The sequence below is a fragment of the Macrobrachium nipponense genome, chromosome 12, assembly GCF_015104395.2.
Source record: "Macrobrachium nipponense isolate FS-2020 chromosome 12, ASM1510439v2, whole genome shotgun sequence".
Lineage (NCBI taxonomy): Eukaryota > Metazoa > Arthropoda > Malacostraca > Decapoda > Palaemonidae > Macrobrachium > Macrobrachium nipponense.
The window spans coordinates 47625011-47645010 of NC_087205.1; the positions used below are offsets into that span (position 1 = coordinate 47625011).

The 20000-nt window shown below is 33.5% G+C and overlaps 1 protein-coding gene across 11 annotated transcripts in view; it reads right to left on the bottom strand.

Moving 5' to 3' along the window:
* LOC135224515 (E3 ubiquitin-protein ligase MYCBP2-like) overlaps nucleotides 1-20000 on the bottom strand; it is a 1655355-nt gene that overhangs the window by 972468 nt on the left and 662887 nt on the right. For all 11 annotated transcript variants that reach the window (XM_064263565.1, XM_064263560.1, XM_064263570.1 and 8 more), the window contains 3 exons: nucleotides 16219-16347; nucleotides 15033-15235; nucleotides 7445-7679 (listed from right to left, as the gene is read on the bottom strand). In XM_064263565.1, coding sequence (XP_064119635.1) covers nucleotides 7445-7679; nucleotides 15033-15235; nucleotides 16219-16347 — 567 coding nt within the window. The remainder of the gene's footprint in view (nucleotides 1-7444; nucleotides 7680-15032; nucleotides 15236-16218; nucleotides 16348-20000) is intronic.

Genomic DNA, 20000 nt, shown 5'->3' on the forward strand with positions numbered 1-20000 from the left:
TTGTTAAGATGTTCGACAAGATGACGATCAAGGAAGGCTACAGTTCTCAGCAAGTCTTCAACTGTGATGAAACTGGCCTTTTGTGGAAAAAAATGACTCGACGGACATACATCACGGAGGAAGAGAAGAAGCTACCCGGGCATAAGCCTATGAAAGACAGGCTTATGCTCGCACTTTGTTCGAACGCCGGTGGGGATTGCAAGGTGAAGCCCCTACTTGTCTATCATTCGGAGACTCCTCAAGCCTTCAAAGCCCACAAAGTGCTTAAGTGAGAAGCTTCCAGTGATGTGGAGGGCTAATGCGAAAGCCTGGGTAACGAGACTTTTGTTCACCGAGTGGGTAAATCTGTTACGGCCCCACCGTGAAGAAATTCTTGGAAGAGAAGCGCCTCCCTCTGAAATGTCTGCTGGTGTTGGACAATGCACCTGCTCACCCTCCTGGCCTCTAGGAAGATATCCTAGTGAAGTATTCTTTTACCAAGGTTCTTAATCTTCCGCCTAACGCCACCCCTTTCCTTCAACCCACAGACCAGCAAGTGATATCGAACTTCAAGAAGCTGCATACAAAACATCTTTTCAAGAGATGTTTTGACATCACCGATACCACAAACCTCACCTTGCGTGAATTTTGGAAGGAGCATTTCGATGTTGTGATATGTATCCGACTCATCGATCAAGCTTGGCAGGAGGTTTCGAGGCGAACCTTGAATTCTTCATGGAGGAAACTCTGGCGTGACGCCGTATCCATCCGAGACTTCGAGGGATTCGATGTGGGCGAAGCTGGTGCAGATTCAGAAACAGTTGACGATCCTGAAACTATTTCACAACCAGATCTTGACGAGATCGTTGCACTTGGCAAGTCCATGGGGCTGGTGGTCGACGAGGACGACATCAATGACCTTCTCGAGGAGCACTAAGAGGAGCTTACGACGGATGACCCAAAGGAGTTTGAGGCCATGCAACATAACGTTGTTCAAGAAGAGTTCTCTAGCAGTGGCGAGGAGGAGGAGGACGACCCTATGACAACGGCAGAAATTAAGGATGCTCTAGCTGCTTTTCATAAGGTGCAATAATTTGTAGAAAAGGCACCCCAAAAAGGCTTACACAGGTCGTATGCTTGCGCAGTTGATGACGTTTGCCAGAGTCGTTTCAGGAACATTGTGAAAAGTAAGCAGAAGCAATCTTCCTTGGATATTTATTTTCTAGAGGCTTCTAGTAAGAGTTAGCAAAAAGAAAGATCCAACTGATATTATGAAAAAACAGAAAGTTGAAAGTGGTGAAGTAAAAAAAAAAATTAAAAATCAAAAAAAAAAAAAAAAGAAATTTATTTTTAAGTTTTTTGTAAAGTTAAGTGTTACGGTTTACGGTTTTCGTAAAGTCTAGTTTATGTTTCCTGACATTTTTAATGTGTTTCGTTAAGTTAAGTGAACGTACTACGTAACAAATTTTCTGACATTTGTCCTCCTCCTCTGTCGTGGAGATAGCCTCACTCGAAAGGTAAGGTTCCACATTTTACTACATACGTACGTATGTACATACAGTATTTCTTGTATACCATGTACACTAATACACTTTATTTACAGGTACATATTAGTAGTATGTATTAAGTTAGGTATTGAATGGTCCAATTTGTTGTATTTCATTGTTTATTGGTCAGTTTAGCTTTATTATAAAATTTACTGGGGTGTTTTTGTAGGGCTTGGAACGAATTAGGCAATTTACATGTAAAATGTAGTTCAAGATACGAAAAGCTCAGGTTAGGAAAGCCGCCCCAGAACGGATTAATTTCGTAAGTCGAGGTACCACTGCGTGTATATATATATATATATATATATATATAATATATATATATATATATATATATATATATATATATATATATAGATAGATAGATAGATAGATAGATAGATAGATAGATAGATAGATAGATAGATAGATAGATAGATATACATATATATATATATATATATATATATATATATATATATATAATATATATATATATATTTATATATATATTATATATATATATATACACACAGTAGTACCTCGAGATACGAAAGGCTCTACTTATGAAAAACTCGAGATACGAAAGCCAATGCGAAAAATTTTACTGCTCTACATACGAAAAGTTTTCAAGAATACGAAAGGTTTGTTGCTGTAAATTCCCGAGTTATTCGCCCGGACCACCGAGAACAATTTTAAAACTCCCGCACCGCCAACTGAGTAAACTCGCCACCATCCTCCCGCTCTCCACCTTGGTTCCTGATGCTAGTCACCCCATAAGGTCCTGCTCTCCTATTGGTCAGCCTCTACCCCTTGTGCTTTAAGTATTCTATTGGTAAAAGGTTGCTGTAAATTGAAAAACTTATTCATGCAATACATTTAATAAAAAAAAATATTAGGTAAAGATAGAATAAAGAATAGAAATTAATGGTTATTATACTGTTTGGTAGTTTCAGTAGTTGAAGAGAGATAATGAAAATTTATGGCTTACTGTGTAAAAGTGATTGCTTGGCGATCGTTCGATACTCGTAAGTGCTGGATGTAAACAGACATTTGGAAGCTTTTTTTTGTTTGTTTATTATAGTTAATGGTTACTTAATAATTATTTGAAATGAGTACATGCAATACATTTAATAAAAAAAATTGTGAATTAGATATCATAAAATATAAAATAAATCAGACTGTCAACAAATACGTAACTTTTAGAATTCTTCTTCTGTTTTATTATTACGTTACGTATACGTATGTTTCATTATAGCTGTCAGTAACTCGGTATCTCCATTAGGTAAAGATAGAATAAAGAATAGAAATGAATGGTTATTATACTGTTTGGTGGTTTCATTAGTTGAAGAGAAATACTAATGACAATTTATGCCTTATTGTGTGCTAGGAAAAATGATTGCTTGGCGCTCGTTTGATTCTCGTAAGAGCTGAATGTAAACAATCGATTGGAAGGTTTGTTTTTTGTTTGTTTGTGTATTATAGTTAATGATTAATTAATAATTATTTGAAATGAGTACATACTGATTATTCATACATTTTATTGGCATATTCTAAGCTTTTAGCTCTTAGGTTTAGATGTCAGAATCATAGACTAGGCTACAGTAGCAACCGCTAACATAGGCTAGGCTTATTGCTAAGGGACATATGCTAAAGTCCTAATATACGCAGTAAAAATGGGGTTGAACATTACATGCAGTTGAATATTACTCAAGTATGTACAGTATTTTGCCTTTTTGGAGTCATATTTCTTCCGTCGTAACCCTAGAACATGTATTTTAGGCCTGGAAATGTAATTTACTGGGGTGTTTTTGGAGGGCTTGGAACGGATTAGCCATTTTACATGTAAAATGTGTTCCAAGATACGAAAAAATCATGATACGAAGGCCGTCTCGGAACGGATTAATTTCGTATCTCGAGGTACCACTGTATATCTATCTATCTATCTATCTACTTATCTATCTATCTATCTATCTATCTATCTATCTATCTATCTATATATATATATATATATATATATATATATATATATATATATATATATATATATATATATATATACAGGCGGTCCCCGGGTTACGACAGGTCCGGCTTACGACGTTCCGAGGTTACGACGCTTTTTCTTAAATATTCATTGAAAAATCCGCCCTGGGTTACGACGCTTGTTCCGAGGTTACGACGCTGACGCTTCCGACGCTCCGAGTTTACGACGCTTTTAAAAAACTCATACTATGATAAGAATCCTTTATAGTTTAGCACAGTTTCTCTCTCTCTCTCTTTGTATTTTCCGACGAAAATAATCACTAATTAGTGTATTTTGATGTTTATTTTCATGACTAAATACATTTCATAAAATATAAAATAAATCAGACTGCGATCATGAAGCCAACAAATACGTATGTATTTTTTAGAATTCTTCTTCTGTTTTAATATTATGTTATGTAATGTTTCATTATAGCTGTCAGTAACTCGGTATCTCCATAAAAATAATAATTCTCTCTCTCTCTCTCTCTCTCTCTCTCTCTACTACAAAGATGTATGTTTTTTTGTATGATAAATAAATGGTTTACTATTTTCAAATATTAATATTAATTTATACAGCAATAATATCAATTCATTAAAGAAAATACCATAGTGAATTAGTAAGATTTTAGCTTATATTTAAAAAATTATGGAAGAATGAAGGAAATCCCAGTCTTCTCTGTAACCTTTTCCTCGAGATCCAGGTACTAAAACTGTCAGATATATTGTTCTGTGACAGCCAGGAGGGGGAAGAGCTGGGGGAAGAGCTGCAGTGTTGCAATGACGTGGTCCTGAAATTTTTTCCCCCCCCTCTCTCTCTCATTTACTGAGACTCGAGATTTTTTATGTACTTGTACTATTTGTTTTTAATACTTTCAATACTTTCAAATAGAATAATAATAATAATAATAATAATAATAATAATAATAATAATAAGAATAATAATAACTGTAATTACAAAATTATATGTGATAGTATTTTAAAGAAATACAATACGTACTAATCTATCCATGTCACTTTTAATTAAGGTTAACTCTCTCTCTCTCTTTTGCCACACAAGATAATAATGTGTCATAGTGGTAACTCACTCCCTCTCTTTCGCTGGAAGCATTATTAGTATTTTTGAGAGAACAGAGAGAGATAAACACACACTCTCTTCCTTCTCCTCTCTCTCTCTCTCTCTCTCTCGTCTCTCTCTCTCTCTCTCTCTCTCTATCTCTCTCTCTATTTATTTTTCGGAGATGAAAGAATTTTTATGGTACTAGTATGTATGTTTATTGATAATTTCAGTTATTTAATAATAATAATAATAATAATAATAATAATAATAATAATTAATAATAATAAAACTTTAATTACAAAATCCATAATGGTCGTATTTTAAAAGAGATGAAAAGGACCTTTCCATTTCACTTGTAAGGATAATTCCTCTTTCTTACTGAGATGAGAGAATTTTTATGGTAGATGCATGTGTTTAATAATATCAAATAATAATAATAATAATAATAATAATAATAATAATAATAATAATAATAATAATAATAATAGAAGTAGTAATAATACGATAACTAATTTCAAAAGAAAATTCTTCCCTTTGTCTTTTTCTGTATCAATTTCCCTAACTCAACTCGAGTGACACTCGGAGCTTAATGCCATACAATGGTCAACGAATTTAATGGTTTTATGTTAATTCCTTCCTTCCCCTCTCTCCTCTCTCTCTCTCTCTCTCTCCTCTCGATCTCTCCTCATCTCTCTCTCTCTACTCTCTCTCTCTCTTCTCTTACGATGAGATCATTTTCATGGACATGTATGTAATAAGTTTATCATTAATATTTTCCAATAATGATACTTATTAACTGGAAGTACAAAATTCATATCTGATATTTTAAATACAATAATCATTCCATTTCTCTCTTTTAAATACTGTAAGGACAACTCTCTCTCTCTCTCTCTCTCTCTCTCTCTCTCTCTCTCTCTCTCTCTCTCTCTCTCTCTCTCTCTCCACAAGATACTTGTCATACATTTGGTGTTTCTATTTCTTCCTTTTATCTCTCTCGCTCTCAGCAAAAGAATTGATAGACAGACAAACATAATTGCACAGTCCTCTCTTTCTCTCTTCTCTGGAGAAATATATGTATTTATGGGAGGGGGAAAAAGTTGCCTACAGACGTTCATTTCAATCTATTGAAACCGTAAGGAGTTATTTTTAATGAAAATATACAGTAATTTGTGAATACACAGTGTTGCACATGAAAAAAGTAAATTAGTGATAATTTTAGAGATACGGCCCTAAGAAAAATTGCAAATTAGTAGTGAAATTTTCCCTGTGGACATGTTTTCAAGAGCGTCGTTCCGGCTTACGACGATTTTCGGGTTACGACGTGTCTTAAGAACGGAACCCCCGTCGTAACCCGAGGACCGCCTATATATAAAATAATATATATCATATATATATAGATATATAATATATGTATATATAATTATATATATTATATATATATTACATATATAGATATATATATATAAGATATATATATATTATACTATATATAGATAATATAATAATATATATTATATATAGTCTATATATATATATACTATAATAGATATATATATATATATATATATATATAGATATATATATATATTATATATATATATATATTATATATCTATATATATATAATTATTATAATATATATATATAATTATATATATTATTATATATATAATATATATTATATATATATATATATATATATATATATATATTATATAATATATATATATATATATATATATATCCAGTCCCTGGTTAACGGTGGGGGTTCTGTTCCTGGGGGTGTGCAGATGAGCAAAAACCGCCATTTACTAAAACTCAGTGATTTATGGCGCCATAATGGGGCTTGTGGCACAGATAACCGATTATTGGTGATAATAGCACCCTTATGGGGTGCCATAAGGGTTCTTATGGTGCTGATAACCAGAACTCATCCCATTATGGTGCCATAAATCGCTGATTTTATGGCGCTAGACAAGCCCTATAAAACTGGATCGCTGATAACCAAGTCTGCCGATAACTTGGAAATGCAGGCCATCTATCTTACGACCCAAAATTATTTATGAAAGGTCATCACCTCACATATAGTTCACTTTTTAATGACATGTTAATGGATGCATTGGTTTGTTGTTTGGAACTCCATAAACAGCAGCAATAATTGAAATTGCATATTGTTCTCTACATATTTCTTTTCCCTTTTAGGTGGAACTTAAACAGTTTCAAAAAAGTTCTTCATCAATTATTATTGAATTATGTTACATTCCAAGTTATCAAAATAGAAATTTCCAGTGGCTATCTAACTGATAGGATAATTGCACATGAAAAGAAAATTGCAATGTTAATCAGTGTAATATAAAATTTTCATGCTCTTCAAGTCTTTGCCAGTGATTACTTGGCTGCCCAATACTGAGATGGTCACTTGATTTTAACTGTCAAATTGACAGTGAAGTCAAGCAAGAGAGAAATAACTTTTAAATTATCACTAAATGGTAGCATATCTCTTTTTTTATAATATCATTAAGTTTCTCTTTTTCACAATTCCCAATGAACTAACTTTCATTTTAGGATATTTTCTTTCATTTCATTCATGATTGCATATATTGTATCACCTACACATGGAGCTATTTACAAGTAATGAGCTTAAATATAAACACAAAACCAAATTATTTTATTTCATTGCTTCATGCAACATAAGAGACTACATAGATATACATGGTTTAAATATTTACTCATTTTGAACAACAATCTGAAAATATAAAACCAACCATTATGTATCATTATTTTGATAAATATTACATCTGCTTCCCAACAAGTGATAAGGGTTGTATTCTATCAAAATATTATTTAAATACTTTACCTAGACAATTGCTGTTTGCAACAACTGATGCAGCACTCAGATTATGAGCATTAATGAGAGACTGATCTAACTTGACGTATGTGACATCTGCTGAAGCACCAACCCACGTGGCACGCCGACCTAGTCTTGGCCCTATGCCAGGTACAACACCTGGAACTGAATACCATGGACATCGTCCTCGACTGCTGCCTTCTCCTGCATCACTCTGCGGAGCCAGACGCCCAAGTTGTCCTTTCTGAAGATAACAATAAAAGAGATCATGTTTCCAAAAAGATCTTCAACTACAAATATTCTCCAACTCAATTTTCAATTGAAATGAAGTATGGTAAACCTGAAATTTTACCAATTTCAATAGTTGCTCAAGTAAACTCTAACTCTCATCTATTTCTTTCCCTTTACAAAAAAATGCAATTAAATAAAATTATTTTACTCAAAATACAAGGACTCTGAAGAGTAAAGGAATGTACCCAATATAACAAATTTATGAATACTACCTTGGTTTATATATGCAAATCTCATAAACCTATTTAAAAGTTTGTAAGATGAAGTTAGTAACAAGGAGCTCCTTAAAAATAGGATTATGGTTGTTAGAAGGACATCCTGTTGTAGGAGCCCCATTTCACTTCTGTTACTAACTCTCATTACCTAAACTATGCCCAACGGCCAGATTTGTGAATCAATCAGGAGGAATATGAGGGGAAGTTTGAGTAAAGGGGTCAGGGAAGCAGTGGCTGGAGGCCCTTCATCTGCAAGGGAACTTTTGTGACTATTACTGGCTTAAAGCAACATCATTGAAAACATCATTACATACTCTTTGAGTGGCTGAGTATTGTAGGAGTGGGGGGTATGTTAATATTATTAGTGCATACAATTATTATCATTATTATTCAGAAGATGAAACTAATTCATATGGAACAACCCCAAAAGGACCATTGATTTAAAATTCAGGCTTCAAACAAGTATGGTGTTCATTAGTTATAAGTAAGATGAGGTAGAGGGAAATACAGAAAGAAGAGATTCCACTTATTAAAAACTGCCTCCCAAAAATTAATATATTAACATAAAACAATTATTGAAATGCAAGGAGTACTATATTATTAAGGTAGTAATGCATTGCATTTTCACATGACATCTTCTGGGAGGCTGTTCCACAGTCCAACAGTGTGAGGAATAGAGACCTCTGGAACTGAGAAGTTTGACAGCAAGGCACATTTACTACATACTGGTGCTGCTGCTCAGTGAATCTGTTGCTCTCAGCAGATAAAGGGGATCAGGGATCAATTGCAATTATGAAAAAGTGACAAACCGAGACCATCTGTTGATGATCCAAGCCATAACTACTACTATTAGGAAATAGAAACCTACCACCATCAACAACTCTATCTAAAAGAGATATTTCTCTGGTAGAAGCAGACATCCACACTAGAGAAAAGTATTATCGTAAAGAAAGTACAAATGACCCAAAACAGGTTGCATTGATTTTACCACTGTTATATACATATATATGAGGTCTTATACAAACAATGTCTAACTTTTATGTAGCATTTGCTGAAACTTTCATTACATGTTTCTCAAAAGTTGTATTTAAGCCAAAGGATATACCTACAATAGTTGAAGTGGAGAACTCACCACGGATGATGCCACGCTTAGCTCTAGTTGGTGGTCATATTCAAGCTTGCATTGTGACGACCACTGAGGGCCCTAGTCTTGGCTCCTGGCATAAACTGGCATGATGCGAGCTACTTGAGGGCCAATTTTGGTGCTTTTGCATAAAAGTGAACCAAATATTCCTAACAGCCCTGACTAAAAGTTCATCCCAAAGAATTGGAGGTTGTTTTGTACTACCATTCTACAATTCAAACGTTGAATTCTAAGTGATGTTCATAGGTACTAGGCTAGCCTCGGCCTTGGTGTGATAACCACTGACATACATGAGAAGATTCGCAACTAGAAATAAACTGATGATATATAGTAATGAGCCCATCTGAGAAAATGTAACCATAATGTTGTGGTTGCTCTCACAGAAATATTTATCTTGTAAGAACCTTCCAGAAATCTTAATGATAGTGTAATTACAGTAGTCATGAGATTTTCACTAAAAATTCATTACCATTTTGGTGAGATAAAACAATTTTGGATTACACAAAACTCTTGAGAACAATTCAGTCATGTGAAAGATTATTATGGATGAATATTATCATACATTAGACTAACCTCTTTGAATCCATCAATTTACCCCATCTTCTAGTTAGATAAGTTAAAAAGTAAATGAGAATGCTAAAAGCATCGTTAGTAACGCTATACTCACTGCAGAAACACATAAAGCCATAAACAACTGAACTAAAAACAGCTGTTTTGCTATGAACAACTGAATAGGATAAAAGCTGTTTTGCTTGCATTTCAACTATCATACGATAGAAAATAACGTATAGTATATGTTACAGAAGACATTGAGTAGAATAGAACTTAGAGAAAAGATCAGCTGCAAGTTGTAGCTGAAGCTGAGAAAACAATGTTCAAGCTCCTAATGACTATAAATTATTGTGCATCAGCAACATGGATGAAACTCCACTACCTTCACTGTGCCATCAAACTTGACCGTAAATAAAATTGGAGAGAAAGTATTTTAATCAAAATTACTGGGCATGAAAGAACACATTCAACTGTTGTTTTAATGTGTATGGCAGATGAGACGAAACTTTCCCCCATGGTTATCTTTAAATGGAAATTAATGCCTAAACGGAAATTAATGCCTAAACAAAAATTCCCATAAGGTATTCTTGTCCATGTTCATGAAAACATAAACAATGAAAACGGCACATGATTGCTATGTTTGTATTTTATAAAAACAATGGTAACATGAGAATACCATACATTCAATATTTTTGGATCATAACTTTTTTTAAAGATCCATGAAAAAGATGCATGTTCATTATGTTTGTATTTTACATTACAATATGTACTATGTGAATATTACAACATGCTAATTTTATATCTCGTGTATAATGCAACCCCCTTAAAATTAGCCTCAAAATTAGGTCTTCAAAAGTCACATGATATGCGAGTATATTCAATAACCAAAAGTTAGCCTATACAGTACACAGATGGTTTTGTAATTTAGCTGTCATCTTATACTTTAGATAAGTGAAAAATTCATTTTGTAATTTAGCTGTCATCTTATACTTTAGATACTATTGGAAAAATTCATGAAAATTTGCCATAAATTTTACCTCCTATTATCTAAAAATTTTCTTATACATGGAAATATATGGTATGTATGCCTAGAGCTGCTGGACATTTGCTTGCCTTTCTATTTCACTCTTGGATTTATTCTTTATAAAAAAAAAAACTTTATAAAATGAAAGAGATAGAGTTGTTAAGTCTGGCCCACATAAGCAGTTTCAGCAAATCATAGGAGAGAGAGAGGAGACTGAGAGAAGAGAGCGAGAGGAGCTAGAGAGAGAGGAGAGACGAGAGAGAGAGAGATAGACGAACTGAGATTAGAGAGGAAGAGAGAGAGGAGAGGAGAGAGAGAAGAGGGAGAGAGAGAGAGAGAGAGAGAGAGAGAGAGAGAGAGAATAATTAAGACAACTGCAAGACAACTGCATGGTAAAAAATGGCTTGATGACAAAGAATCTGAAGAGGAATCCTCAAATTTATTGGGAGGCACAACCTTTAAAAGCCCTCCTTTGTGAGTAAAAGAAACCATTGGTCAACAGATCCAATCATATACACTGGAGAAACCTTCTTTGGTAAACACCAACGCCCATAGCACAACAAAAAGGAACTAAAACCACAGCCACCAATCCATACACAATACAAGCAGTCCCTGGTTTACGATGGGGGTTCCATTCTTGAAGTGCATCGTAAGCCGAAAATCGTTACAAGCCAGAACATTGTCAAAAATCGTCAAAAATCCTAAGAAAACCATGTTTTTAATGCTTTAAGTTTATTAAAAACTCTGTAAATTGCATTTTTATTGCATTTTTCATCAAAAGACCTTCAAAAATTGATTATTTTTGCCTTTTTGGAGTCAAATTTCTTCCATCAGATCAGTGTCATAACCCTGGAACATGCGTCATAAACCTGAAATAATTTCTGATGAATATAATTGAAAAGTGTTGTAACCTCGGAACGTCGTAAGCCAAAACCGTCATAAGCCGCGGACTGCCAGTATTAAGCTGAAAATCCCAACAAACCAACAAGCAAAAAAAAAATTGGGAATTAACACAACTTGAAAGCAAATAAAAATATCATGAACACTAACCAATAATGACAAAATAAAAAATTTCAAGCTAAGGTATGAAACTAAGTAAGTTATAAAAAAAAAGTAACTAAACTCGAGCAATTACTATGAATCATTACTGTGAATCAGGCTAAAAATCCACTGAATCAAAATTTTAAAATTCTTACCACAATTACTGAAAATAACTAATGAAATAATCAAATTACTGTCTGGAATAAGTGAACAAGGACAATATGTAAATTCAAACAAGCAGTGCAGAAATAAAAAAAAAAAAATAAAAAAATAAGACCTTACAGACCTTACAGCTCATTTGGGTTGCCCCAGGTTACTCAGTATAAGGCACCTCTAATGTCTACCAGAGAATTGCTAATGCATCTTCCGGTATAATTTTGCATCTTCCAATCTTGGATGGTCTGGGATGCAGCTTAGATATTTGTTGAGCTTATTCTTAAACACATTTACGCTCACTCTTGATATATTCCTCAGATGAGCTGGCAACACATTGAATAGACGCTGCATTATCGATGCTGGTGCATAGTGGATTAATGTCCCTTGTGCTTTCCTTAGTTTCCTGATATAGTTTTGGACATTATTAATCTACGTCTGCTTGCTCTTTCTGATATTTTTAGCTCTTTGATGTTTTCAGTAATTCCTTTGATTTTTTCAGTAATTCCTTCTATCTGTTTCCATGCCTGTATTATCATGTAGCGTTCTCTTCTCCTTTCTACACTATATAATTTTAAAAATTGTAGTCTTTCCCAGTAGTCAAGATCCTTAACTTCTCCTATTCCAGCTGTAAAGGACCTTTGTACACTCTCTATTCGTGCAATATCCTTTTGGTAGTGTGGGTACCATATCATATTGCAATATTCAAGTGGACTACATACATACATTTTATGAAGCATAATCATATGTTCAACTTTTCTTGTTTTGAAGTGCTGTAACAACATTCCCACTTTTGCTTTGCATTTTGCCATTAGTATTGCTATTTGATCATTGCATAACATGTTCCTATTCAACATCACACCAAGGTCTTTAACTACTTCCTTATTTGTGATTGTCTCATTATTAGGTCCCCTATATGCATATAGCATTCCTTCTTTATCTCCATAATTTATTGATTCAAATTTATCAGAGTTAAATACCATTCTATTTACCTCAGACCAAGGATGAAGGAAAATAAAACAAAAAGGATAGAACACTGGCAATGTAGCAGCCAGTGATGGTACCAGCCAGAAAGGCAAACAATAATGTTAAACTTCAGAAATTCACAAAACGCGTCATCATCATTATGAAGAATAAATATGTGAAAGAATGGATGAAAATGAATGTTGCAATACACAAAACATAAAACTGCTAATCTTAGCAGAGAAATATTGTAAACTTAAGATGATGCTAGGGAAGACCTCTTAATTCATGAGTTTTAGAACAGGAAAGAAACCCTTGTCTGTATTATATTTGTACTTCACTTGGTATTGGAGAATGTTTATATTTAACATAAGTTTTGGCTCCAAGATACTGGAGATTTTTATCTACAAATGAAAGCTCCTTTCTGCTTCCTGTCTCATTCTTAAACCATATCAATTCAATCACATGGTATAATAATTTGGAAAATCACCATTCTTATCAGTGCAAAGAAGGTTATTTTCATATGGATTACTTTCTTCTACCTGGATCAACACTGATGCGCAGGAATTATTTCGTTACTTTACTTTTGAGAGCTATATATTTTAGTTCATTTCAGTGCTAAATACAGTGGAACCCTGTATCCGCAGGGATGTGTTCCAGAAATAACCCCCCCCCCCAGAAAAGCTAGATTCCGCGAATATTTAGAACCCCTATAAAAAAGCTAATAGCTGCCTATTTTGTTTAGTTCAGACTCAAGAAAAATCCACCAAAAATGCTTATAAAACCTGTTTTTTTTGTTCTTGTTGTTGTTTTATCACATAAGGTGCATCTAATTTTGAAATTGATATGAAAATACGGTAATTTGTGAATATTTCTCATAAAAAAAATGCAAAAGCGCAAATTTCTTACGAATAATGGGTAGATATGGTCCATAGAGAAATCCGTGAATACGTGTACGCGAATCTCGAGAACACGAATTTGGGGCTCCACTGCATTGCATACTTCCAATCATATTTGTGATTAGCAGCCCAAAATGGTGCATTATACCCAGATTGAAGAACACCATGAAAACAGATAAAGTATAGCAAAATACATTAACAAGAGTATCTTAAGAATTCTGCATGTTTTTTCATCACTATTTTCCATGGATAGGCTAATATGGATGATTATACCTTCCAGGTACTTATTGGAATACATCTTCCCTTCTTGGTGAACTTTATTCTTTACAATAAACGAGGGGAAATAAAAACAAGGCCAAAGAATCTCATTCTCTAATCAATTCCTTTGACTAACATCTTGGTTTTATAAAAACATCTTGTGAGAAATGTCAGCAAATGGTGCATGGAGGTTAGGCGTTATATGTAAGGCCTCATATTATTATAATGGTAAAATCAACATAACCTGTTTTAGTTCATTTGTCCTTCCTTTACTTAAACACTGCTCTCTGGTATGGATCCCTCTTCAGTCAGAGATTTATCTCTTTTACACAAAGTGGTTTGTGGCAGTAGGTTTTCTGTCTCCTAACATTAGTGGTTATGATTCATTCGAACGACAGATAGTGCCTCCTATGTCAATTTCTCCTAAGTTGTATTTTAAGAGAACTTTCACTATCACAAATAATCCTTTATCCTCTTTTCCAGCAGAGTGACCAGATTTGCTGAACAGCTACAACTACATGCAGTTGAACCCCCTAACAATGTTTTGCTAATAGACTCTCAAAAGTTCAGGCAAAGATGCAATGCATTACTACCAAAAGCAATTCACCTGGTACTGTACTTATATAGTTTATTTACATTTATCAATTTGTCTTTTTTTAATAATTGATCTCTTCTTTCTGTATTTCCAATTAACTTCTGTAATTTCTTTCAAGTGAGTTCCATATACTACTTTGGGAGCTTGAATTTCTAATCAAAAGCCCCTATAGGCTTCTCTATAATGAATAGGGTTTATCTTTTGAATTATATTAATAACCCTGGCCATATCAACCACAGTAACTAAAAGATTTGTGTTTTACTACACCGTGTACCTGAAAACAATGTCCAATCCAATATCTACTGATATATGTTGTCTACGATCCTGAGGTACTACAGATTGAAAATAAAGTAAAATTCATGAGGTACTACAGATTGAAAATAAAGTAAAATTCATGAGGTACTACAGATTGAAAATAAAGTAAAACTCAAAGTTATTATAACAAATGGCTGATTTACTTACCTGGAAATCTCCACAAGTATATATTTGGCCACCAGAAGTTAGAAAAACTGTGTGATTACTTCCAGAAGCTACCTGTGTTACACGAACATTTGGTGGTAACCTAATCATTACTGGGGAACCACGTGAAATTAAGTCTCCAACACCCAACTGACCGTAGCTATTGCTTCCCCAAGTGTATGTTTCACCATTGCTACACAGAACAACTGGAAAAAGATTGAATAACAAACATAAAGTATATATACCATATATTCAGTTTACTTACTAATGTTAAGTATAGAATATACATTACTATGGAATTATCTATAAACATGGAATCATCCAAAAACTTAAGTTGACAAATAGAGGAGGACAAGACAAAAAACCCATTTCTACTCTTCTACTCTACACTTTCCTTTATACTAAAGCCTGTATCTTGGCAAATGTAGCAATGATGATTACCTAGTTTTTTGTGAAATTGAGACCACATGAAACTTTTTACTCAACAAAAACATCTACAATATATATGATACTGTTATTTCACAAATGAGTACATTCTTACAAATAAAAATCACCTGCTTATTCACCTCATTTTTTATAAATTAACATGTAATTAAGCACACACATTATTCCAGTTTTCCTGAATTTTCTAAACACTACATCAATAAAAATTGTTTTATGAGTTAGAATGCCGGTGGGATTTATCTTGTGTCATACTTATTTGAGAAAGCTGAAATTTTAACTTCAATATGGCTTTTTCCAATTAATATATTACCGTCACCCCCACATTACAGTTTGTTTCCATCCTAATATTTAACAAAAAGCCACAAGAGGTAGCTATTGTGAACAGACAATAATTCAATCTAAGTAATAATAATATAGCTGGATAACTGAGAGAGAACTCAGGTACTGGGAGTAAATATACTTATGTTACATTATGGCTACTTATTACAAAAAATGCTTAGATTTGGATTCCTTAAGCATGTAGTAATAACAGCTGTAGTCTCCTGTATCTCCTCCCTCATAAACTTTTAATTCATCAAATCTACAGAGATGATCCAAATACTTGTTTATGTTAGTCAATAGACCCTCAAAGACAGGTATGATACATTTCTTCAATTTCAAGCTGAAGAATCACTTTTACTCAAAACATAAGCATAAAATCATCTGGAAAGCTTCAAATGAAAACTTTCAACAATAGAAAAAATACCTGAATGATGTAGACCACAGGCAACTTGCACAACAGGAGAGGATCCAGATAGAATCACACGGGCTGGTGAAACAGCAGCAATCTTACTTGCATCTCTCTCTTGGTCACTTCCTAGGCCATCCTCTACTCCTGCAATGATATTAAAAGAGCTGTTTCAAAACATTAGGACTGTTTCCTTTGAAGGAAAGCACAAACATAAGTACTTTACACACACAAAAACCTATTGCAACTATCTACAAAAATGTTTAAGGTTAAGAAGAGAGAGAGAAATGATGAAGGAAAATGCAATACTACAGCACTATTCAAATAAAAAATCATAAGTGAAATATCCTCTACAAGTGATAGTTTCAGTAGGTTACAAAAACAACACTATTAGATATTGAACTAGAATTCTGTAATCGAAATCTGTAAACAATAGGCCCATATCTTATATCTTAATACTCATTATATCAATACTTATTTAAAATATGATACAATAAAATCCTACACTTATCTAAAATGTTAACCACCATAAATCAGAAAAAGTATTAGTAATATCTTAAATATTTACAAAAAAATAACTGAACTCACCACAATTCCAATCTAAGCAAAGCTACCAACAATATCTCCTTCCTGAAAACCCCACCCCAACTCACAACTCACAAATGCTCTTCACTTGTGAGACATGTTCAAAAGCTCACAATTCAAACACTTGAATATAACACAAAATAAATCTATTCACGTCACAGTACATGTTCAAAGTTCCACTACAGATTCACAACACAATCACCAGCCTAAAACTTGCTTATTGCAATAGCAACAAACACTAAAACATGGCAAAACAGGACAGGGCTGGCTGTGTTTTGTACACTGCTGGATGGAAACTAATACCAAGCTTAAGACTGTCTCTACCAGCTGATAAACATATGGTTTTTAAAAACTGCATTTTCAGACGATATAGCATAATTTTAATTACATTCAAGTAAACGTTTTACTCATTCTTGCTGAGGAAATGCACACATCAACTAAGAAAAAATTGTGTACTAAATTATTATATAGCCAAGGTGACTGAACTGATTGTAAGAGCCACACTGAATAATTGTTTAATACATACTGCATGTTACTGCTATTCCATATTTATTTGTTTCTACTGATTGGTTAAAATAGTCCCATCCATTATGTACAACTTAATTGAACTGTACCTGATTACTGATTTCTGTTAATTAACCCTCTTAAGCCGACTGGACGTATTTTACGTCGACATTTTTTGTCTCCCGTGTGCCGACTGGACGTATTTTATGTCTACTTACAAAAGTTTTTTTTAAAATTCGCGGAAAAATACTTATAGGCCTACCAGCCTAAAACTTTTGATTCACGCGCCTTGGGGTATGCTGGGAGTTCACGGATCAAGGTGTTGTTTTGTTTACAATTTACGCAGGCGCGAAGGAAAGTATCTGTGACACATCTCGGAAATTATTTTGTCACTTTGACATAATTTTTGTACCATTGTAAATTAGCCGTTACATGAAGTATTATATATGAAAATGTGCACATTTTTATGTAGAATACATCAATAAAATACTCATGATTGTAGCTTTTATCAGTTTTGAGATATTTTCATATAAATAACGATAATTGCCAAAATTTCAACCTTCCGTCAACTTTGACTCTACTGAAATGGTCGAAAAACGCAATTGTAAGCTAAAACTCTTATGTTTTAGTAATATTCAATCATTTACCTTAATTTTGCAAGTAATTGGAAGTCTCTAGCACAATATTTCGATTTATGGTGAATTTATGAAAAAAATCACATTTTCTTTACGTCCGCGCGGTAACTGTTCCGAAAAAATCATACGTGCGATTGTGGTAATGTTTGCACCATTTTAAATTAGCCATTACATGAAGTTTTATATATGAAAATGTGCGCAATTTCATGTAGAATACAACAATAAATAATTGAAGGTTGTAGCTTTTCTCATTTTTGAAATATTTGCATATAAATCACGATAAATAGAAAAAAAACCACGTTCGGTCAACTTTGACTCTACCGAAATGGTCGAAAAACGCAATTGTAAGCTAAAACTCTTACAGTCTAGTAATATTCAGTCATTTATCTTCATCTTGAAACAAATTTGAAGTCTCTAGCAAAATATTTAGATTTATGGTGAATTTAAAAAAAAATCTTTCCTTCCCTCCACGTGCGGATTCTCCGCCACAAATCTCCGAAATGCGTACGTACCATTCTCGGAATATTTGCTCAGTTTCATATTAAGCATTTCATAGAGTTTTATATATGAAAATGTGCGCAATTTCATGTAGAATAAAACGAAAAATATTTGAAGGTTGTAGCTTTTCTTATTTCCTAAATAATTGCATATAAATAATATATATATAAAAAAATTTGACATTCGGTCAAATTTAACTCGTCAGATATGGTCAAAAACTGCAATTTTAAGCTAATACTCTTATAGTATAGTAATATTCAATCATTTGTCTTCATTTTGAAAGAAATTGGAAGTCTCTAGGACAATATTTAGATTTATGGTGAATTTTTGAAAAAACTATTTGTATACGTCCGCGCATTACGAATTCATGCATTATTTTGTGATAATATTTTCTCTGTGTTGCTTTTATTGTTTTACAATGTGTTATATACGAAAATGATCGCAATTTAATGTACATTACAGCGAAAAAAAAGTAACTTGTTACCTTTAACTGTTTTGCGCACAGCGCGATATGAATACAATTATATATGAAATTTCGTTTTTGCGCTATCATATATCGCATTATTTATATATGATAATGATAATTTTTTTTCATTTCTAATGGTTGCATACTAAACTTCAGCCAATGACAAAAAAAGGAGCCAAAAATGAACTCTTAATCTTGAAAACTAAGCGCGCTGTGATTTTTTGAAAAAAATATTTTTTACGCTTCCGCGTTCACTCCGAAACACCTCCGGTACACGGGAGACAATTTTTTTTTTACCGCTTCGGCGTAAGATGGTTAAGGTTCTTTTGCAAATGATACCTGTAACTATAATACAATACATACTGCTTTAGTGTTATACATTCTATACAAAGCCTTCAAAGCAACTTACATAATGGTGAGTGCCCTATCAGCAATTCAATTACTAGAAAGATCAGTTAACATGAAAATAGGTAATTCTCATAAATGGACCCTAATAATGACGAACAAAACTTCAGGACTCTTTCTTTAAGGGGGTTTCAAGAATCTCTAGGACAAGACACAGCCAGATCAGAAGTCACTAGTAACAATACAACTCACAAATTATTGAGCACCTAAAGCAAAGTAGCACTGATTCATAGTGCAAACTTTTCATTGGAACCTAACTAATTATCATATGCGGGTTTTTCACAGCCATAACACAAATAGTGGCGTTCCCCAGTTATCAGCGGGGGTTCTGTTCTCAGCAGGGTGCTGATAAGCAAAAACTGCCATAAACCGAGACTTGGTGATTTATGGCGCTTATGGAGCCGATAACTGGTTAATGTCGTCAACAGCTGGAACATGGCATGTTGAGGCCCCATAAATTGCAGATTTTATGGCACTTACTGGTGAATGCCGGTTTTTATATATACACAAATATATATATAAATATATATATATATATACAGTGGGCCCCCCCGAATTCATGTCCTCTGGATTTGCGGACTCTCACATTCGCGGATTTCTATCGGGAACATTTCCCCACATTATTCTTGGAAAATTTTGTATCTCGAGGTACTACTGTGTGTGTGTATATATATATATATATATATATATATATATATATATATATA